At 39.7% G+C, this 24,483-nt stretch overlaps 1 protein-coding gene across 1 annotated transcript in view; it reads right to left on the bottom strand.

Annotated features, from left to right (window-relative positions):
- Positions 1-2,458: 2,458 nt before the first annotated feature.
- The window catches only part of LOC130926861 (uncharacterized), a 71,138-nt gene continuing 49,113 nt past the window's right edge, over positions 2,459-24,483 (bottom strand). The window contains exons 12-16 of the mRNA XM_057852149.1: positions 19,442-19,538; positions 19,040-19,097; positions 18,396-18,476; positions 14,424-14,531; positions 2,459-10,206 (exon numbers count right to left, since the gene is read on the bottom strand). Coding sequence (XP_057708132.1) covers positions 8,735-10,206; positions 14,424-14,531; positions 18,396-18,476; positions 19,040-19,097; positions 19,442-19,538 — 1,816 coding nt within the window. The 3' untranslated portion in view covers positions 2,459-8,734. The remainder of the gene's footprint in view (positions 10,207-14,423; positions 14,532-18,395; positions 18,477-19,039; positions 19,098-19,441; positions 19,539-24,483) is intronic.

The raw sequence follows: 24,483 nt of genomic DNA, 5'->3' as shown, positions 1-24,483 counted from the left end.
AAATAATGGAATTATAATGTATTCTTATGGGAAAATCCTGCTCGACATACGACCATTTCGACTTACAAACAAGGTCCTGGAAGGAATTAACTTCGTATGTAGAGGTACCACTGTACTTGATTAAAAATCTTAAATTAATGAAAGCAAAATATAGCACCAACTCTAATTATTTGATTAATACCTAAATTATTTAATGAAATAATTAATTACTTTATGAATATTCAATAATTCATTTAATTTCAACATTACAATAAAAACAGTATGGAGTCTTGCATGTAATGTACACTAAAAATGAAATTCACAAAGGCATCTAATTATATCTGAAAACCATAATGTGAAACTCATAATAAAAAAACAACAACTAACAGTTCATATACAGTGTATCCATATTCATCGTTTGCATCAAAAGCTGTTTGTTAGTTTGAAGATCACTTGATGGAAGTTGTTCCCTGACATAACTTTGAGCACATATACAAAATGCTCGCTATTTGATGACTCATTCCTCAATGAACAAGCGTACGCTTCATTTTTCTGTTGATTTTTTTATTCCTTGACTTGATTGGAGGCGGCCACTCGTTGACTGTCCGGAAAGCGAGAGCGAAAAAGTTTTTTTTTTTTACATTCAGAAAACCTGCAGCCCGCGGTAAAATATTTTCAGGCCTTCATATCTGGCATGAATGTGAGGGGCCCCGGCCTGAATATGACTGCCATGAAATATTACCCACTAGGCCTGGCGCTCCCTAGTGGGAACAGGAGACGCCCTTGCTTACGAGACAGGCTCCTCCTGCAAGGGGAAAAAAAATCAATTGACCTCAAACCTGTTTCAGGGGAGCCTGAAGACATGTGTTCTGGTGCCTGATGAAAAATATTGAGGTTTCGTTGAAGCAGAGAGGTCCAAACAGGAAAGTGAAAGTGAACGTTGCCATTTTGTCTCACCACAAATTTTGAACAGTCATAACTTGGCAGACATACAACATATCTCCGCCAAACTTCCCGTGTTTGTTGAGAGTCGTACCCTGAAGCCTCCTGTAGGGGTCATTTGCATCAACACTGCAGCGCCAACGAGTGGCAACAGAAAGTCACTCATTTTACTTACGGTGTACAGTATATGTCCAGTTCTTTTCAGGTTGGTCATTGTAGTTTCAAATACCTTTTTTATTCCTACATTTTAAAGCCCACGTCCACATGTCTCTGTCTGTTGCTGTGACGACCCTTTGTTCGCCATTAAAAGGAAGTATATTTTTTCAGGGACTTAGACTGGTTTATAGAGCCACGGAATTTGGCACAATTGGTTGAATTTGCCCAATGGCGTACAGCAAGCAACACGTCACTTCTGCTCATTAATATTCATAACATTAGCTACTGTTGCTAAGGGGTGACATGCCACCGTTTGTCCATTATAGGAAATGAATGGAAATCGTGTACGAAGGAGATGTTTACATACCTACCAATTTTCTCCAAAAATGATGTCCCTGTGCCAAATTCACTGGCAAAGATGTGGAAGAACATAAAAATGTTCAGTTAAAGAGATGGCTTGAGTGTCGAAGGCTGAAAAAGACGAAAAAAAAAACGAGCCGACCTTCGCATAGCCTTAGCTTTTTTATCTACGCAACTGACAATGACATTCTCCTGTTTCAACAAGCTATCCTTTACCACCAGCCCTGTCTTTCTTATATACAGTGCCCTCCATAATTATGGCACCCCTGGTTAAGATGTGTTTTTTAGCTTCTAATCTTTTTTTTTTTTAATTCAAATAATATGGGACCTTGATGGAAAAAAAGAGAAAAATCCAACCTTCAATACAAGTGCATTCATTCAGTGGGGAAAAAAATCCCACATAAAGAAATAATTATTTGACATCAAATAATGTGTCACAATTCTTAGCACCCCTGGTGTTAATACTTTGTAAAACCCCCTTTTGCCAACAAAACAGCACCTAATCTTCTCCTATAATGTTTCACAAGCTTGATTTTGTGTCTGGTGGACCATTTCTGTGTAGATTTGGCCATATGTTTAGGGTCATTGTCTTGCTGAAAGACCCAGTGACGACCCATCTTCAGCTTTCGGGCAGAGGGCAACAGATTTTGATTTAAAATATCCTGGTATTTCAAAGCATTCATGATGCCATGCACCCTAACAAGGTTCCCAGGGCCTTTGGAAGCGAAACAGCCCCACAGCATCACTGACCCACCCCCATACTTCACAGTGGGTATGAGGTGCTTTTCAGCATGCGCATCTTTCGTGGCATGCCAGACCCACTTAGAGTGTTTGGTGCCAAAAAGCTCAATCTTGGTCTCATCTGACAAAGCACACGGTCCCAGTTGAAGCCTGGGACCGTGTGCACTTGTATTGAAGGTTGGATTTTTCTCTTTTTTTCCATTAAGGTCCCATATTATTTGAATTTAAAAAAAATTATTAGAAGCTAAAAAACACATCTTAACACCTAAGGGGTGCCAATAATTATGGAGGGCACTGTATTGATATAGCACAATTCAACATAAGGCAATTAATTCAAAGTGCTTTACATCACATGAAGATCATAAAAATCACATTAAATCAATAGAATGTAAAAACAAAGACAATTGAAACAGGAAATAAAATTATACATAAAAATCACATTTCATCACGCATACAATAAAAAAAAATAATAAAATAAAAAAAACAAAGAAAATACTACTACTACTAAAAATAATTTAAATCAGCAATGGAGATAAAGCACAAGAGGAATAGAAAGCAAATAGATTTGAAATACACTCACCGGCCACTTTATTAGGTACACCTGTCCAACTGCTCGTTAGTAGGGTTGTTCCGATCATATTTTTTTGCTCCCGATCCGATCCCGATCGTTTTAGTTTGAGTATCTGCCGATCCAGATATTTCCCGATCCGATTGCCTTTTTTTTTTGCTCCCGATTCAATTCCAATCATTCCCGATAATTTTTCCCGATCATATACATTTTGGCAATGCATTAAGAAAAAAATGAATACAACTCGGACGAATATATACATTCAACATACAGTACATATGTACTGTATTTGTTTATTATGACAATAAATCCTCAAGATGGCATTTACATTATTAACATTCTTTCTGTGAGAGGGATCCACTGATACTTTTAATTCTTAAAAGGATAAATGTGACTTTGTACATTGTGACTAAATATTGCCATCTAGTGTATTTGTTGAGCTTTCAGTAAATGATACTGTAGCCATTTAACTGAGCTGCCCAAATGCATGATGGGAAGTGCAACCATGACTCAGTGTAGTGGCACCAATTTATATATCTTCTCTGCGTTGGGAAATAATACAGGGTGTTAAGAAAATGATCAAATACAACCTTTAATCCCTACATTGCCTCCCTCGTTATTTCTAAGTGCTGAGAGTGGGATTGGAAGGCTTTGGCCAAATAAAAATAGGCTCCAAAGGCTGTCAAAATTCTCTCGACCCATCATACGCTTCCTTTATGCTCAATGTATAGGTAAAACGGCGTCTTTATAGATTGAACGCGACAATGTGTAGGTGGGTCGTGCAGCGCATGCAATAATTAACGTGATTAATTAAAAAAAATAAATTACCGCCTTTAACGCAATAAATTTGATAGCCTTACTTTAAGCCAAAACTACTCTGGATGATTGTAAGACACTTTGTAACGTTAAATACAATTGGAAAACGATTTAAATAAAAAAGAAATATATATATATATTAGAGCTGTCCCGACTAGTCGACATAGTCGACGTCATCGATGACGTAAATCCGTCGACGAGCACAACATCCCGTCGACGGTTAATGAAGGGTTAAAAAAATATATGCGTGGAAAGTTAGAATGTCGGATGCTCTGTTTGCAAGCGGGAAAAGCGGCACAAAGCCAAAAAAAGCGCACCAGAGTGTCCAAAACATTGACTTATTTCAAAGAAACAAAGGAGAGTACACTCTTCTGTCCTGTCTCTTCAGTGCCAAGCTTGGCTGCGCGTCGGCCGTGAATAAACACCTCAAGCGCCATTACGCAGTTTGTAATTTTTTTTTTTTTTTTCATTTTTTGTACACCAGAGGGTGCTGTCGCCTTACTTAATAATAATGTTTCATTGACAATGGGCCTATATGTGCTATTAGTATTGTTCTTAATGCAAATTGAAAGGTTTATTTCATGTTATGGTTTATTTTAATGTATAGAAAATTATATAAGGTTAAAAGGTCATAAATATATACAGTATATACAGTCATTGCACTCAAGGGAGAGATTGTCAATGATAAGGTAATAAGGTAAAGGCAATTCATATAGGCAATTCATTGATATATAAATAAGGTTTAAAAGGAAAAAGGTGAAAAGTTTTTGTTAATTTCTAATTGTGTTGTGTGCACTGTAGCTCTTACAGTGTGTTTACATCAAGGATGGAATAAAAGTTGTAAACCATCAGTTTAAGAGACCATCTTTTCAATCGGGATGCTACACTAGTTAATTCTATCAGCATTTGAACTCATTGTTTATTTGTGATTTATTATTGTTATTTACGTGTTTATTTGTACTTTAATAAATAATTTGAGTGTTCCAATATGTTTTTTTTTTGTGAATTGATAAGCGTCAACAAAAATTTCATTGCTAAATTAGTAAAAAAAATAAAAAATAAAAAAAATTATTATTAGATTAGTCGACTAATCGTAAAAATAGTCGGCTGACTAATCGGGAGAAAATTAGTCGTTTGGGACAGCCCTAATATATATATATTTAAAAAAGGCATGTCCGATATTTTTTTGCCGATTCCGATACTTTGAAAATGACATGATCGGACCCGATCGATCGGCATCTTTACTCGTTAACACTTGATTTCTAATCAGCCAATCACATGGCGGCAACTCAGTGCATTTAGGCATGTAGACATGGTTTAAGACAATCTCCTGCAGTTCAAACCGAGCATCAGTATGGGGAAGAAAGGTGATTTGAGTGACTTTGAACGTGGCATGGTTGTTGGTTCCAGAAGGGCTGGTCTGAGTATTTCAGAAACTGCTGATCTACTGGGATTTTCACGCACAACCATCTCTAGGGTTTACAGACAATGGTCCGAAAAAGAAAAAATATCCAGTGAGCGGCAGTTCTGTGGGTGGAAATGTCTTGTTGATGCCAGAGGTCAGAGGAGAATGGCCAGACTGGTCCGAGCTGATAGAAAGGCAACAGTGACCCAAATAACCACCCGTTACAACCAAGGTAGGCAGAAGAGCATCTCTGAACGCACAGTACGTCGAACTTTGAGGCAGATGGGCTACAGCAGCAGACGACCACGCCGGGTGCCACTCCTTTCAGCTAAGAACAGGAAACCGAGGCTACAATTTGCAATAGCTCATCGAAACTGGACAATAGAAGATTGGAAAAATGTTGCCTGGTCTGATCAGTCTCGATTTCTGCTGCGACATTCGGATGGAAGGGTCAGAATTTGGCGTCAACAACATGAAACCATGGATCCATCCTGCCTTGTATCAACGGTTCAGGCTGGTGGTGGGGGTGTAATGGTGTGGGGAATATTTTCTTGGCACTCTTTGGGCCCCTTGGTACCAATTGAGCATCGTTGGAACGCCACAGCCTACCTGAGTATTGTTGCTGACCATGTCCATCCCTTTATTACCACAATGTACCCAACTTCTGATGGCTACTTTCAGCAGGATAATGCGCCATGTCATAAAGCTGGAATCATCTCAGACTGGTTTCTTGAACATGACAATGAGTGCACTGTACTCAAATGGCCTCCACAGTCACCAGATCTCAATCCAATAGAGCATCTTTGGGATGTGGTGGAACAGGAGATTCGCATAATGGATGTGCAGCCGACAAATCTGCACCAACTGTGTGATGCCATCATTTCAATATGGACCAAACTCTCTGAGGAATGCTTCCAGCACCTTGTTGAATCTATGCCACGAAGAATTGAGGCAGCTCTGAAGGCAAAAGGGGGTCCAACCCGTTACTAGCATGGTGTACCTAATAAAGTGGCCGGTGAGTATATATAGACAGTTATGGATATGCTGTGTTAAACAAAAGCGTTTTTAGCCCTGATTTAAAGGAGCTAACGTTTGAGCATACTTCAGACCTTCAGGTAACTTGTTCCAGAGGTGAGGAGCATAATAACTAAATGCTGCCTCACCCTGCTTGGTTGTTGTTCCAGGAGACCGGTTCCAGACGACCTTAGAGGTATAGACGTTTCATGGGAATCTAACAAATCAAGCATGTATTTGGTCCAAGGCCATTAAGTGTTTTGTAGATGAGCAGTAGTATTTTATAGTCTTTCCTTTGACTCACTGGAAGTCAGTGTAACGATTTCAAAACCGGTGTAATGTGGTCCAGTTTTCTTGTATTTGTAAGGACTCTGGCTGCAGCATTCTGTACAAGCTGCAGCTTCCTGACTGACTTTTTTTTTTTTTATCAAGACCTGTAAATATACCGCTGCAATGAGGTTGAGGTTTTATTTGTATTGAGTTCAAAGAATTTGTCTATCTGTCTGCCTATATACCCTACAAATTCCTCATCTAGGAGCCATTTATGTTGAAAGTGCCATCTGAATTTGTCTGATTAATTTTTCCTCTCCATATAGCAAGCAACATGGTGCGTGATCTGAGATTACAATAGGATCATAGAAGCAGTCATGAATTTTATGAAGCAGTCATGAATTTTAAAAAGCAAGTGTAATGATTGTGTATTGTGTATATAATGTAATTATTATATATCTACCTCTGCCATCCTTGATAATTTTATTTACTTGAAGTGGGACAATATTGTGGATAAGAACCATGACACCTGCCCTTGATGACAATGATGCCGAATACACTTCCCCCTGCAACCTTCTCCGAACCCGAATGACATCGCTTTCCAAAAGGTGGGTCTCTTGTAAGAAGAAAATTTTAGCTTCCTTATCTTTCGGCATATTCATAACCTTTATTTTTTGGGGTTGCTGCAAACTCCAACAGCTCCATGAGATAAAATTAAGCTTCACTTCTTGTTGCATTTAGAGGGCAAAAAAGCGAAATCAAAAATTAATATCAGTGAGATGGAGCGTTTCTACTTTAAGCAAACCCGAGGAAGAACAATAAAACAACAAACACTTGGTGCTGAACAAAACCAAAGTGAAGTAGTAACACTAAACCCCACGTTCCAGTTCCTCCCATGCATGAGGGTTTCACATCCATTCGTCCTCGACTCCTGTTACGCTGAGGACCAGGCCTCTTCATGAGGATTGATCCGCCCTATGTAGGCCTGAACACTTTAAAAGAATAGCACAAAAAGTTCGCTTTTCTCCCTGCTAATCTTACTACAGTCGTGCACGTCCTTTAAATTATTATACAGCTTTGCGATGAGTGATTTCGAACAAATCGAACTCACCACTTTGTTTCCAACGCAATTTTTTCAATCATTATTTCACGTTCTCCTCCCGTAGTTTGTTAAGGAAAGCTTCTGCTCGAGCTGCAGTCTTGAAAACGTGAGTCTAATCTTTGAGAGTAATCAGTAATTTTGCAGGGTGAGCAATTCCACGTTGAAGTCCCAAATTATGCAACTCCCGCCGAATTGAGTCCAATTGTTTCCTCAGTTGATGCATCCCAGTTGCTACGTCCTGGAAGAAGCGCACTTGATGGTCCTCGTAGCACATTTCCTTCTTATTATTCTGGACCGCTGCAACGACTGTACTCATATCGTTGTAGTTGAGAAATCGCATGATGAGCGTCCTCGGCAGCGTCCGGGCGTCCCTCGTTGATCCAATGCGGTGTGCCCTCTCCAAAACAAAGCGTGGCCAGATGAAGCGCCTTCTGGTTTCATCTTTCCAAAAAAGAGCACGCGTCCCGTCACTTCGCACTTTCTGGTAGGTTAACGAGCCTTAAGTTGTTTCGCCGTGATCTATCTTCAAAGTCCAGTAGTTTTTCCTCAGTGGTGGCGTATTGTGCATTGTCAGTAATCACACGTTGCTTTTATCAAAAATAACGCAGTTCTGTGTAGGATTGGCGAAGATTAGCAGGAGAGCAATGCAGCGTGTGTCCGCCTACATGGCAGTCGCAACCGGAAGTCCCAAGTCACTCATTTTACTTATATATGTCCAGTTCTTTTCAGGTTGGTCATTATAGTTTCAAGACCTTTTGTAATACTGCATTTTAAGGCCCTTGTCCACATGTCTCTCTCTGTTGCCGTGACGACCCTTTGTTCGCCATTAAAAAAAGTAATAATTTTTCAGGGACTTAGGCAGCTTATATCGCCACAGAATTTGGCGCACTTGGTTGAATTGGCCCAATTTGAAGATTCATTTTGGTTTTGAATAAGGGCGTGGCTGCACAGCTCAGTTGTGCCTCCTTTTTTGTAGTACTCTCTCCAATAGGGTTTTTTTCTCCTAGGTGTGTGAATGAGCGGGATGATCTGCTACTACCCAGTTATGTGTGCCGTCCGAGTCACACTGCGGGGGCCCGTTCAGTCCTGCTTACAGGCCTAGTTTTCCATATTTATTTAATGACATTATTGCTGTTTCACATATTAAATGTGAAAAGTGTAGTTTGAAAGAGGGACAGCATTACATAACTAATGGCACTTAACTTGAGAGAGTTCGATCAGGTGAGGTTTAGGCAATAAGGTGGATGCACATCATAAAACGATTGGACAAAGCAAAGCACCAAAAGTGCCAATCCTCAACAGGATTTCAAGAAGCTCAACAGAATACAATCGTCCTATGTGGAAAATCTGATAAAGCCAGCATGGATGACAGGCAAAACAGTCATTGGCCACTGCTTCTCACACCAACACACTTGTGTCTCTTCACCTGATACTTCCAAGCGAATTCTTGACCACAGATTGAGCAGGAAAAAGGGTTCTCACCATTGTGGGTTCTTGTGTGTTCTTTTAAATGTTGCCTCCGAGCGAATCTTTGATCACAAACTAAGCAGGAAAAAGGTTTTTCGCCAGTGTGGGTTCTTGTGTGGATTTTCAAGTGTTCCTTCTGAGTGAATCTTTGATCACAAAATGAGCAAGAAAACGGTTTTTCGCCAGTGTGGGTTCTTTTGTGACTTTGTAAGTTTTGCTTTGTAGCGAATCCTCGATCACAAATTGAGCAGGAAAAAGGTTTTTTGCCACTGTGGATTATTGTGTGTGTTTTTAAGGAGCTCTGGCAACTGAATCCTTGACCACAAACTGAGCAGGAAAAAGGTTTTTCGCCAGTGTGAGTTCTTGTGTGGATTTTCAAGTTTTCCTTTTGAGTGAATCTTTGATCACAAACTGAGCAGGAAAAAGGTTTTTCGCCAGTGTGGATTCTTGTGTGTGTTTTCAATATTTGCTTTTGAGTGAATCTTTGACCACAAACTAAGCAGGAAAAAGGTTTTTCGCCAGTGTGGGTTCTTTCATGATTTAGTAAGACTTGCTTTCGAGAGAATCTTTGACCACAAACTGAGCAGGAAAATGGTTTTTCGCCAGTGTGGGTTCTTTCGTGACTTTGTAAGTTTTGCTTTGTCGCGAATCTTCGATCACAAAATGAGCAGGAAAAAGGTTTTTTGCCAGTGTGGATTCTTGTGTGTATTTTTAAGGAGCTTTTGCAACTGAATACTTGACCACAAACTGAGCAGGAAAAAGGTTTTTCACCAGTATGAGTTCTTGTGTGGATTTTCAAGTGTTCATTTTGAGTGAATCTTTGATCACAAACTGAGCAGGAAAAAGGTTTTTCACCAGTGTGGATTCTTGTGTGGATTTTCAAGTGTTGCTTTTTGGTGAATCTTTGATCACAAACTGAGCAGGAAAAAGGTTTTTCGCCAGTGTGGCTCCTCATATGCACACGACAAGTTTTCTTATTAGCAAAGGTTTTCTCGCACTGAGAGCATTTGCAGGGTTTGTCATCACGGTGAGTTTTCTTATGACCATCATCATTGTAAGGTGACTGTGACGTGGCGCCATTTCTGTCTGATGGAGCGATGAAAATGTCTGCTTGCAATCTTTCTGTTGAGCTGCTGCTGCTCTCAGGCTCCGCCCCTTTGCCGGCCTCACTCGGACCATCTTCACTCTTCAAGGGCTCACCAGTCGACCTGGTAATATCTTCCTCCTCTTTAACGCATGGCAGCTCGTCCTCCTCCGTTTTGATTGAAAGTTGCTTCTGTTGACAGGGGTTTGGCTCCTCCTCTTTGATTTGGGGGAGCTCAACATCCTCTTTAACGCCAGGAGATTCTGGCTCATGCCGTTCAGCACCAAGACATTTTCTGAAACCTGCAAGACACAACAAAAGCATTGATATACTTTATGGACTACCACCACGCCTTTCCTTTGTGCAAAACTTGGAGAAGACGAGCACAGTGATCCCTTGCAGTTTCGCGGATTCAGTGCATGGCGCGGTTTTATAAAGTACTCTTTTTTTTTTTTTTTTTTTTTTTAAATGGTAGGAAAAAAATATGCGGTTTCATTTTAAGGTGAAAGAGACATTGTTTCCCATAGCGATGCGTCCGAAAATTTGGTGCTGAAAACTATCTGCCAAAAATAGCTAGTGACAGTAACGTTAATCTTACTTATTAGCGCTGAGAAGTGTACTGCTTTAAGATGGCGGCTGTTTACTAACACCGCCCACTCTGTCATTTCGCATCTAGTTCAACATACAGTGTGCCCTCCATAATTATTGGCACACCTGGTTAAGATGTTTTTTTTTTTTTTTAATTCAAATAATATGGGACCTTAATGGGAAAAAAAGAGAAAATAATTCCAATAATTATGGAGGGCACTGTACATTTGATATCTATGAGACGCATCAGATGCTACCTGCTACCCGTAGCATCAGCGGGCTAGTTTTTAGCAACGTCGGCGTAGTTTGTAACGGCTGCTGCCGGCTGCAGAAAGGTTTTTTATTTTTTTTTATTGCTTCTTCCTCTACGCACGTGACGTCAGCGTGTTGTCCCGCATTAAAAGTAGTCCGGGTAAAACATGATGCTTAGAGCTGGCAAAATTAAACGATTCCTCGAGGTGAATAAAATTACTCTGATCAGTGTTTAAACTCAAGTTACTCAAGTTGCTCGAGGATTCGTTTCAGCTCTATTAAAAAGTTCGTAGTTGGATCTCGGGATCGAGCCGACTGTCCGCTTCGAGGCAACCCACATGACGTAGTCTCGATATGTGTCGGTCAACGTACAGTAAGTGTTGCCTTGAGGCCCATCAACTTATATTCCCTTGCCTAACAGAGTTTTCCACCCGTAAACAAACAAACAAAAAACTTTTATGAGGTGCCATCCAACACGTACTGATTAGCAACAGGCTAGAAACAGTAATTGTAGTAAATAATATTAAAGATCACAATTACAATCATCATCGTAATATGAATCACAAAGGCAACAAGTTGTTTCATGCGCCAGCTTTTAGGTTTCGTATTTTTAGAGCACATACCTACCATAACACAGCGGAAACATGACTAGACGAACACCCAGGACCCGCGATACATCGACAGCCTGCAGTCTCCTGCCTGTGTTACCGGCACCCATGGTTTGTGGTATAGAGCATTGAGGAAGTGGCTTGGTTCTACATCCGCCTTCATGAAGACAAAATTCCCGCGTTTGTGTATGTGGCTGTGCGAGCTACTGGAATGCCTCGGAGTTTCCTGATGGCGTTTCCATCCACAGCCATAGAGTCAATAAAATATGATAATATTTTACTTGTGGTCACCCTCGGCCACTTCTTTATGTTGTCTTCCCATGTCAAGATGGCATAAGGATGAGGTATTTCCAAATCAAGGTTTTTCAGGGTTTTTATTGAGTATGCCACTCCAGTGCCATTTAAGTCAATGGTAAAAAAACTGAAAACGGAAGTTGTAGGCAAACATAATGAAGAAAAGCGGAAGTACCTCGGAAACTTGTCTATACTCGTATTTATTTTCTAAATATTACTTAACCCTGATCACAGTTTTTACAGTGCATTCTACTTAGTATACAAACACGGTGTTTTCCGCCATATATATGTGTACATAAAGTAACTACTTCAAACGAAGCAAATAATTTACAAAGAAGGAAATCTTTCAATTTGCAAACAATAGTAAAGTCTATGCAGTGGTGCAACCTTATACAGTTGTGGTCAAAAGTTTACATACACTTGTGAAGAACATAATGTCATGGCTCTCTTGAGTTTCCAGTTATTTCTACAACTCTGATTTTTCTCTGATAGAGTGATTGGAACAGATACTTCTTTGTCACAAAAAACATTCATGAAGTTTGGTTCTTTTATGACTTTATTATGGGTGAACAGAAAAAAGTGATCAAATCTGCTTGGTCAAAAATATACATACAGCAGCACTAATATTTGGTAACATGTCCCTTGGCCATTTTCACTTCAATTAGGCGCTTTTGGTAGCCATCCACAAGCTTCTGGCAAGCTTCTGGCTGAATCTTTGACCACTCCTCTTGACAGAATTGGTGCAGTTCAGTTAAATTTGATGGCTTTGTGACATGGACTTGTTTCTTCAGCATTGTCCACAAGTTCAAGTCAGGACTTTGGGAAGGCCATTCAAAAACCTTAATTCTAGCCTGATTTAGCCATTCCATTACCACTTTTGATGTGTGTTTGGGGTCATTGTCCTGTTGGAACACCCAACTGCGCCCAAGACCCAATCTCCGGGCTGATGACGTTAGGTTATCTTGAAGAATTTGAAGGTAATCCTCCTTCTTCATTATCCCATTTACTCTCTGTAAAGCACCAGTTCCATTGGCAGCAAAACAGCCCCACAGCATAATACTACCACCACCATGCTTGACGGTAGGCATGGTGTACTTGGGGTTAAAGGCCTCACCTTTTCTCCTCCAAACATATTGCTGGGCATTGTGGCCAAACAGCTCGATTTTGGTTTCGTCTGACCACAGAACTTTCCTCCAGAAGGTCTTATATTTGTCCATGTGATCAGCAGCAAACTTCAGTCGAGCCTTAAGGTGCTGCTTTTGGAGCAAGAGCTTCCTTCTTGCACGGCAGCCTCTCAGTCCATGGAGATGCAAAACACGCTTGACTGTAGACACTAGCCACGTTTACATGCTGACTTTTATTCATACCGATTCAAATCATTCCGAATGGAAATTTCAGATCAGCTGTTTACATGTCACTTCATCTATTCCGATCCAGCGTTTACATGTGACTGCCTTTATTCCGAAAGGACGTTTGACAACTGCCGTCTGACATGCGCAGATTAATCAAAACAAAGCGTCATGTTGCAAAACATGGAGCTCGATCGTCGGAGTGCTGCTGTTTTAACTTTAACCCACTTGTTGTGTTTGAGGGGTCGTATCCGCTTCTGCTGTTTTGCTCTTTTGCCTTGTAGTAGCCGGTTTTCCAGCGGTTTCTAATCTGGTCAACGCTCCGGTCTATTCCGGCTTCGTGTAACCTCTCGTGAACTTTTTTAAATAGTTCACTGTTCCTCGTTTTACGCCCGTCTAAGCGAGCAATTATATTCAATTCTTTTAAAGTTTGAATTAAATACAATCTTTCCGCCGGACTCCAATTAGGTGCGCTGAGCTCGGAAGCCATGTTGCAAGTGACGTTACTTACGTCACAAAGTGACGTCACCACGTCAGTACGGAGCATGTGCAGAAAGAACGCAACCAGACACCATTCCGCTTCCCTGTTTACATGATATAATTTTACTTCTAATCGGTTTGGGAAAAGGAATATTCCACCCCTGTGAATCGGAATGAAATTCCATTCGGTTTGGGCCTGTTCATTCCGAATGAGGTGTTTATATGGAACACATTTATTCGGTTTGAACAAATATTCCGACTGTAATTGGAATATTTGGCTCCATGTAAACGTGGCAACTGACACCTGTGTTCCAGCAGCTTCTAATTCTCGGCAGATCTGCTTTTTGGTGATTCTCGGTTGAATCTTCACCCTCCTGACCAATTTTCTCTAAGCAGCAGGTGATAGCTTGCGTTTTGTTCCTGATCGTGGCAGTGACAAAACCGTGCCATGCACTTTATACTTACATACAATTGTTTGCACTGTTGCTCTTGGGACCTGCAGCTGCTTTGAAATGGCTCTAAGTGACTTTCCTGACTTGTTCAAGTCAATGATTGTTCAAGTCAATAATCACTCACAAGAAATTGCCAATTCGTGTTGCTGTATGTATATTTTTGACCCAGCAGATTTGATCACTTCTTCTGTTAACCCATAATAAAGTCATAAAAGAACCAAACTTCATGAATTTTTTGTGACAAAGAAGTATCTGTTCCAATCACTCTATCGGAGAAAAATCAGAGTTGTAGAAATAACTGGAAACTCAAGAGAGCCATGACATTATGTTCTTCACAAGTGTATGTAAACTTTTGACCACAACTGTATCGGCTAACGAGTCCATTTCACGTCTACTAAGTAAGAAACAAAACCACGATACAAAGACGATGAAAAATATTATATTAGACGGAAAAACGTTTCTGTACTTATGAGGAAAAAGCAATGCTCGAGATGACCTTCAATATATACGAACTCGTCCTCTTCCTTGATGGATGGCGACTCTTCCTCCTCCTCCTTGATGCACGCCGACTCCTGGTGCTCAGGACAATGGGCTCGGCTGACATCTGCAAGACCAAGACCACAAACAAATCTTATTTCTTCATTTGCAAACGTGTGTCGCCAAAGTTTATTTCTGTTGGGTAAAATTCATCCTTGACAATTTTTTTTAATGGATGTTTTCCAATCCAGCATAAAAGTCATTCAAAGTGCTTGACAATGAGCGTCACTAGGTTTTAAGAACGGGGGGAGTATAGCCCCCAATAATTTACTTCTATATATATATATATACAGTGCCTTGCAAAAGTATTCGGCCCCCTTGAATCTTGCAACCTTTCGCCACATTTCAGGCTTCAAACATAAAGATATGAAATTTAATTTTTTTGTCAAGAATCAACAACAAGTGGGACACAATCATGAAGTGGAACAACATTTATTGGATAATTTAAACTTTTTTAACAAATAAAAAACTGAAAAGTGGGGCGTGCAATATTATTCGGCCCCTTTACTTTCAGTGCAGCAAACTCACTCCAGAAATTCAGTGAGGATCTCTGAATGATCCAATGTTGTCCTAAATGACCGATGATGATAAATAGAATCCACCTGTGTGTAATCAAGTCTCCGTATAAATGCACCTGCTCTGTGATAGTCTCAGGGTTCTGTTTAAAGTGCAGAGAGCATTATGAAAACCAAGGAACACACCAGGCAGGTCCGAGATACTGTTGTGGAGAAGTTTAAAGCCGGATTTGGATACAAAAAGATTTCCCAAGCTTTAAACATCTCAAGGAGCACTGTGCAAGCCATCATATTGAAATGGAAGGAGCATCAGACACCTCCGTGAAGTTGGCCCCCCATCAGACGCAAATTTATATAAAAATTATGTCAATCGTTTGTGCTATGATTGTGCTCGTTTGTGCTGCAAAAAGTCTCGTTTGTGCCATCATCATCATCAGCAGTTATTAAACATTGTTTTTTAGGTCATCCAGAGTTCACCCAGCCCCCCATCTGCGGCGGAACGGAACCCCGGTGGTGTCATATACTGCTGTATTTTAAGCCAAAAGAACTGTTGTGTTTGATAGAACAATATGTCTATATGCTGCAATAGCAGATTCATGGCGCATTAAGTCCCTGAACTATTTTTAATTTGTCCGTTTTATCCTGGAAACCCCCACTAACAGATGTTGTGCAACCTCTTTTGTTTATATATACTGTATATATATATGTCTGTCGCAACATGTCCATTTATCGCACGGTAAATGAAAATGAAGGCGGTAATTTTCTCGCTGCAATTTATCGCCTCACGTGCATGTGTGCGTGCGGCAAACGTGCTGTTAAAAGTACAGCTGCAGCTATCGATTATTTTAGTAGTCGATTAATCGATGAACTAGTTAGTTCGAATAATCGAGTAATCGGATAAGGAAAATAGAAAATTTAAATACCTTAGCTGAGCCTCAACCAGTATGAAAAATATCAAGGTACAACAAAAGAACAATTGGCTAACTTGCATAGTAAAAGCCCGCTAGCTTAAATGCTATAAAATACTTTTTTTTATTTATACAATGCTCTAAACAAATGGTTCAGACACATATTCCCACAAAAATTGGCTGAATATACATTTAAACTAAATTAAGAATGCATAAAAAAAAACATTAGCTCAAACAAAAACTCAGCATATGTTGGTCTTAACAGGGAGCAGATGGTTCAGCCATGCGAATGAGGCAGACTAGAGGGCAACGTATCCACCCAAATCAATAAAACTAAAGGCAAACCCTTTCAAAACAACCGTTTTACCTCTGTTTAATGTTGTTTGACACTTTCTAGGTTCATACTGCAGGTCCTAATGCACAAATGAGATTTTTCTGTGTTTTTCCGACTCAAGTGAAGCATTAACTTGACGGTCTGAACGTGACAAGTCGCATAGAAGTGGACCATTTCAAATCCGATCTGGATCAATTTCTTATGTGGTCTAAATCCGATCTAGGCCACATTTTTCCAGAATGAAGGCATGAACTCTGCTTTGATGCAGAAGCGGGCTTGACCAGTCATAAAAAAATTTATGAAGAAAAGGAGAAGCCTGACAATTTTCGATTTTCATTCTATGCGCCAAATGAGCAATATTTCAGTATTGCTTACATGGCCGAGACGGGGCAAAATGACACACCCACGTGATGTCACGCATACAAGTCAAGGCTTATGTGCGTGTATGCGTTCTATCAGTCCATATAAACCAGGGGTGCCCAATCCCAGTCCTCGAGAGCCCCTATCCATCTTTAACACACCTGAATCAAATGATCAGCTCATCAGCAAGCTCTGCAGCAGCCTGATAACGATCCTGATTAGACGTCACACCACCGCTTTCGTTTCAACCGAGCCATAAAAAGAATTATATTTATTATTCGAAATGTCATTTTTAGCTTAGAATCATTATTTGATGTCTAATATTTAGTTGAAAAAAAAAAAAAAAAAAGACAAACAAATTACGTCACAATGAAAAAAACAGTGTCTATAAATAAGTCACGGATATCTACCTCATAACTATCGCTTAATTGTATTTTTTTTTGTTACTGTCGCATTTTCCCCAATATTTTAGATGATAAATAATCGATCCAAAGAAATTGGGGGAAAAAAAAAAAAACATTTAAAACGGTAAACATATGAAAAGAAAATCTCAACCACTCCTTGATTTTTTTGATTTCTGCATCGCGACCTTCGTTATATTACCAAGTTTCACCCATAAAATCCCCCAAAATCCGGCAGTGGCCATTCACAGCTGTGTTTTGACACTCGGTGATACATGCTACATGGAGTTTTTGGATCGAAAAGAGGTAAGTACACGAAAATATCTCGTTAAAATCATGGCGTCTTTAATTATGCTCTCACCTCCAGTTAGGGTTTTGCTGTTTAATGTTTTTGGGTTTTTTTTTCCTTTTAATGCCCTCCTGTTCAAAATTTTTCTTCCCGCAGAAAATTGAGATTTTAAGCCTTCCAATGATGTATCACACATGCATATAGGACAATTTTGAAATCTGGCCAAACTGCGGGTCTCAGAGCGGAACTTCAAGTCACCTGAGTGTTTTCCGCCATATAAATACCGTATTGGCCCGAATATAAGACGACCCCCTCTTTTTCAAGACTCAAGTTTGAAAAAAGACTTTTTGAACACCAAATTAATTTTTATATGGAAAATAATTACAGTACATCTGAAACAAATGATTATAACAATATATTTGAGAGAAAAAGCAGGTTAATTTGCCTCATTCAAATCCTAATATCTGAACATTTAAAAATTTCAACTAAAGTGCAATAACATTCGTTAATGAATGGCTTCTGGTTTTTGAAATGTAAATAAACCAAATTCGTAAATGAATGGCTTTGGTTTTTGAAATGTAAATAAACCAATCTATTGTGATAAAAAAACAAAATTGCAATAACTGCATTAACCATCAAAGTGAAGTCTAACTGTAACTGTAGTCTTGAAACAAATCTGAATAAGGAAAAACATTGCAATGAAATAATGCAAACTGATTAAACTTGAGTAGCTGAGATCTGTCATGACAGAACATCGTTTTAATGAGATCTGGCGCTATCTAGCGTCGTGAATGGGTATAATGTCTTGACCGCGAATTCAAGACGACCCCTTCTTTTTCAGTCTTATTTCAATGCAAAAAACACCGTTTTATATTCGGGCCAATACGGTATGTGTACATAATGTATTTAGTTTAAACAAAGCAGCTCATTTACAAAGAAGAAATCTTTCAATTTGCAAACAATAGTAAAGTCTATGCAGTGGTGCAACCTTATGTCGGGCTAGCGAGTCCATTTCAAGGCTACTAAGTAAGAAACGACACCACGATACAAAGGGGATGAAAAATATTATAGTAGATTGAAAAACATTTCTGTACTTATGAGGAAAAAGCAATGCTTGGGATTACCTTCCATGTGTACGGACTCTTCCTCCTCCTCCTTAATGCACGCCGACTCCCGGTGCTCAGGACGATGGGCTCGTTTTACATCTGCAAGACCAGGACCACAAACAAATCTTATTTCTTCATTTGCAAACATGTGTCTACAAGTATATAAAAAAATATTGTAAACAATAAGAATTCATGCATGAACATTTATAACAGCTTGTATGATTTGAACAATGTACAACATTATGAAAATCAATACGAATGCAAACAAGTCATTTTAACACAAATGACTTACAGCTTGAACAGCATACTTCAAACAGAAAACTTATTGTTAATGGCTGCTGTGACAATTACTCGACACAAGTGTGTACTTCAAGGTTTGTTTTTTTTGTTTTTTTCTGAGCATTTTTTAATATATGCACGCACACATGCACCCCCACACAGACACAACCACATTTAAGTTATATTGGTCTTAATTACTTGAAATTAAGTCATGAGACCGAATAAAGCAAGAACATTCTGAAAAATAGCTGTGGCCATCTAACGCTCATATTATAGTCTAAAGCTTCACTGGCGGATTATACTTTATGCTGAATGCTTTACCATCATAAAAGCTATCAGAGAAATCGCACACGAACACAGAGATACAAAATAACGCGACATACTGATTGCCATATGCAGTCCGTGCCCAATCCACTCATTAAGTTCAGCCGTTTCGACAAGGTTAGGGCCGCTATCCGACTCCATCACGTTCATTTGTAGAGTTAGACGCTAGCTTTAGCCTGTGGCCTGGCTAACAGTAAAAAGCATTGAAAGTTCTGTATCCTGAAATCGTGAGAACCCGTAAGGACAGCGGGTGAAAGCCCGTTTGGAGGCCGCCAAGAGTCTACTAAGGTCGGGTAAGAGTTTGACGAAGCTCCCTTAAGCCTGACTCCATCACGTTAGCTTGTAGCGTTAGCTGCAAGCGTTAGACTACTGGGCTTCAGTTTGTTTGATTTCCTGATAACCACGTGACTTCGTACGTAAGCACACTGACTGCTTTCTTAAAGGGTACCACCAGGGGGTACCACGGATAGAAAGACATTTAGCAGGGCCATGTAAAGAGGGTTGCGACACTCTTTGATCTCGCCGTGGGTGGTCACGTGGTTCATGTACTTCAGTGTACTAGTAATCAGACATAAAACGTCTTGTGTTATTCAAAGTAATATATTTTGATGAAAAATAACACTGTGCAACAAAAGAAAAATTTACATGTGCAAAATTTGGTTAAGTCCCATTTCTTTTAATTAGGGTTTTTCATGCCAATTTGAGATTCTGTTCATCACATCTAGAATAGACCCTACGCACATGACGTCACGACCACGCCCCCGCGCCATATTGTCCGTCAACTCGTCGTGTTTGACGCATTACCGCTACGTAAATTCCTCCTATTATGGCATGTTTTTCTGCTCGTTAACATTAATAAACAAAATGATGAATGCGTGTGTGGCGGTCGGTTGCCATAACAGAGAAGATAGATGAAGAGACTTGAAGTTCTACCGTATTCCGAGAGACCCGGAGAGGAGAGCGAGATGGACTGCTGCAATTCAACGAGAAAACTGGGCTCCAAACGATAACTGACAGTTACAGTTTGTCAAGAACTTGTTCAAGTCATGTTTTGTTATTCACATTTTATTGACTTTTCACAACAACACTTGGGCTTATGTTTGTAAGAGCACAGCAAACAAAAGTTTCAGCGTGCACTCTTCGCCTTTCCAACCTCTCATAACGCTCGGATGGGGTGCGCTTGACCTCAGAACAACCCAAGAAGAGAGATGGTGCCCAATCGAGATGTGTAGGTTTACCTAGGAACACAACAACAAATGTAGGTGAGCATTGCTACCGAGGCAGATTTACACAACGTTAAAGAAAAAAAAAAAAAACTTGTATTGAAACCAAAACAGTGGATTCATCGTTCAATTTACCAGAGTAGAAATGACGGGAACACACTCTCATTCCAGCAGAAATATGATCAAATGAAATGTTTTTCCGACAAACCGCCGCGACCCAAGCCATCCGTCGTGCCTTCGTAATCTCTGATATTCGGTCCCCAATGGACGCACCGTCCACAACGAAAAAGAGAACATCCCCTGTCTGGGATCATTTTGAGCAGATCTCTCCTAAAAAGGTACGAATTATATTAATTAGTGTGAATATATATTGTAAATTATTGTAACAACCAGTGTTGTTAATCTTACTGAAAAAAAGTAATTAATTATAGTTACAAATTACTTCTCCAAAAAGGAATTGCGTTAGTAACTCAATTACCTGAATGTAAGAGTAATTAGTTACTTGGCAAAGTAATTGGTGATAATTACTTTTTTTTTTTTCCCCCTCAAAAAAAAAAAAAAAAAACTTTGGCCACACTAAAGTTTTTTGTGGAGGTTTTTGGTACAACTGGCCCGAGCACAATTCTTTACCCTAATTTACCCTTTACCCTGAATCAACTGTTAAAAGTTGTTAAAATTGCTCCCATTATTGCATTAGTTCCCTTCTCTCTACTTTCGACATATGAAAATTTTAAAACTGTTTCATCATTTAAAGATAGATTCAAGTCAAGATTTTGCCGATTTAGAAGTATTTTAGATAAAAAGTTACTTAGGTTCGCTAGGAAGGTTCTCTACAACAGAGCCGTCCTAAAAAGCCTACTGCATTAAGATGGCGGCTGTCTACTAACGCATTTAGTGCCATGTCTGTCATTTTGCATCTAGTTATATCTATATACAGTACATGTGATATCTACCATGTCTACCATATCTACCATAACATGCGGGTGTAGTTTGTTGGCTATCGGCTACAACATGTATTATTGGAGCTACCTAGCATCGCGTTTGCTCGGCGTCACAACTTTCTTGCCTCCTCCCCGCTCCTCCTCTGCTCTGTCGTCTCGGTGAGTCCGTCTCCCTCAGACTTTTCGACCAATATAGTAACGCATAGTAACGCATGCCTTTCCGTCCTCAGTAACGGTAACGGCGTTGCCAAGATAAGAAAAGTAATTAATTAGATTACCCACTACTGAAAAAAATAACGCCGTTAGTAACGCCGTTATATTGTAACGCCGTTATTAACAACACTGGTAACAACACAGTGTTTCCCTCGTTTTAATGTCTTTCTTCTCCTTGCTGAAATTTCAAAAGGTGAAGTGTAAACTTTGTTGTAAAGAACTTGGACATCAAGACAACACTTCATCTATGTTGAGGCATTGTACCTCGGCCTCATCCGTCCGTCCCTTGCAAAAGACTACTTTCAAAAGCAGGAGAAATTCTATCTAAAAAAAAGAAACCGTTTAAAGCCAAAGACTTTGTAATTGCTAGTTTTCCTCAATAAAAACGAATGAAAGGTGTGTCTTGTTCCTTGTTTATATGTCAATGTCTAAAATAAAGCAATCATTCTTTCATGTAGAGCCTAGAGCTTGAGCCCAAAATTTCAATCATTTACGTTTGGTTCGGGGCGGACTTCTTCTCTCGCTAACTTTTTAAAAATAAATATATATTTGTATATGGATGTCAAACTAAACAATACTTATATATAAAATAAATAAATTGGATAAAACGGAGAAAGGGCGCTGTGGTAATCCCAAACATGAGCCGCAGCAGAGCCAGTGCATTGTTTGCGCACACGAACGCTCTGGGGCTCTCCGTGAGTCTGCAACTCTGCATCCTGATATTTCCTTTTCGAATTTCGATATGGATATGATATTAGTCCAACATCTTTATTATCATTTGTTTCGAGGGCCGCACCTCTTCGTGCTAAGCAGGACGTCGTGGAGTTCATGGTGTTCCTTAAAATGTTTTGGTTCGGTGCTCCTTAAGGCAGGTTGTTCTTTTGTGTGTTCTGATGCGAGTCATTAAAATTATGTTATTTAAAAGTGTTTTATTTTAGTATATGATGCTGTTCCTCTCCTTGTCAGAGAGGCGCGTCCATGTGAGCGCAATGTCCCACACAGAAATATATTTAATAAATCTTTCCAGCGTTATTTCGGTGTGTACATGCATTTCTAATGATCATAAAAATATGTAGAATATATTTAAACATTAAGAAAACTTGTGTTTTTTCTGCCAACTCGATGAAATTAAATGTCTGTTGCAGCATTTTGCCAAGGAAATGACGCATGAACTATCCATCTGATAGAACAGAAATGCTAATGTAAAATATATAAATGTTTATTGAATATGCATTTTACAGTCTTAACTGGGAGAATTTGTTACAAAAGACAGGCTTTAATTTGTTATCATTATGCACATAGTCATCGTCACAAATGTGATCACACAAAACGCAACCATTTTTCAAGCAGTGATCTGTCCAGGTCTGACTGACGCATCGCATCCCTGCATTTCCTCCTTCTGGGTCCTCACAAATAAAACATAAAATTTTGGCTTTTTTTCGGGCTGGGGCCTACAAATAAAACTTAAAATTTCGGCTTTTTTTTTTGCTCGGGAATACAAATAAAAATAAAATTTCGGGTTTTTTCCGGCTCGGGCTTTAATACACGCGGGCAGGGTCAGATTTTGTAGGCCGATCTACGCTCTACTTTCAAGTAACACACGCACATTCATTCACATCACAATTCCCTGCCCTTTTGACACCATCAAATCCATGGTATCATTTTAATCGCTGTCTGTCATGACATTTATTTTCCACATGAAGGCGCAATAGAACAAATGAAGCCTCATGATGCTTTGGCCCAGGAGCGAACCAGTTAGATCAGACATGTCCAAAGTCCGGCCCGGGGGCCAAATGCGGCCCGTGGTCAAATTTTGTCCGGCCCCCAGCCTCTCTCATAAAATCAATAACGTCTGGCCCACACACAGACTTAATAAATTGGTCAGCAGTACTGCTATCAGCATATGAATAGCTTACACACTAAATGCTGCTCCTCATTTACCCACTAAAAGGCAGCAGCACTCTAAGCAACATTACCCCGTGTGACCTTTTACTCCCAACTTTCTAAAATGGCGACAACAAAAAAAAGTTGACTGCGACGGCCGACGCTTCAAGAATAGGTGGAAATTGGACTATTTCTTCACTAAAATACGCAACAACTCTGTCTCCCTCATTTGCAAAGAGACAGTCGCTGTTTTTAAAGAGTTCAATGTGAGGCGATATGACCAAACAAGACACACTGACATGTACGACAGGATTACAGGGAAGCTACGTAGCGAGAAATTGAAGCAACTTGAAGCTAGTTTAATGTCACAGCAGCAGTATTTCCCAAGAGCCCGAGTGTCAAAAGAAAACTCCACAAAGGCGAGTTGCGAGATTGTTGAAATTATTAATTAAAAATAATAATAAAGCAAATGTGACACACATAATGGCTTGCTAAAAGTCTCTCAAATATATTTTTGGATGTAAAGGACGTCAGCCAAGGTCGGCCCCCCACATTTTTACCACACTAAATCTGGCCCCCTTTGCAAAAAGTTTGGACACCCCTGAGTTAGATGGAAAGCCTCATTGCTTGAATCATGATGCTTCAGTTTACCAACACTGATCCTCAATGAAGCAGTGAACGCTTCATTTTTGTGTTTTTTTTTCTTTTATTCCTTGACTTGATTGGAAGCGGCCACTCACTGACTGTACGGAAAGCTAGAGCGAAAGTTTTTTTTTTTTTTTATATTTATCAGACTTGTAAGCCCGCGGGACATTATTTTCAGGCCTTTGTATCTGGCATGTATGTGAGGTATCCCAGCCTGATTATGAGTGCTTTGAAATATTCTTTATGAGACGGGCTCCTCCTGCAAGGGAAAAATCAATTGACCTCAAACCTGATTCAGGGGAGCCTAAGACATGTGTTCAGGTGCCTGATGAAAAATATTGAGGTTTCGTTGAAGCAGAGCAGTCCAAACAGGAAAGTGAAAGTGACCGTCGCCATTTTGTCTCACCACAAATTTTGAACAGTCATAACTGCACCAAACTTCCCGTGCTTGTTGAGTCGTACCCTGAAGGGTCCTGTAGGGGTCATTTGCATCAACTCTGCAGCGCCAACAAGTGGCAACAGAAAGTCACTCACTTTACTTATATATGTCCAGTTCTTTTCAGGTTGGTCATTGTAGTTTCATGACCTTTTGTATTT

The sequence above is a fragment of the Corythoichthys intestinalis genome, chromosome 12 (assembly GCF_030265065.1).
Source record: "Corythoichthys intestinalis isolate RoL2023-P3 chromosome 12, ASM3026506v1, whole genome shotgun sequence".
In the NCBI taxonomy this organism is placed as follows: domain Eukaryota; kingdom Metazoa; phylum Chordata; class Actinopteri; order Syngnathiformes; family Syngnathidae; genus Corythoichthys; species Corythoichthys intestinalis.
Note: the sequence above shows the minus strand (reverse complement) of the source record. Positions and strands in the feature narration are given on the sequence as shown.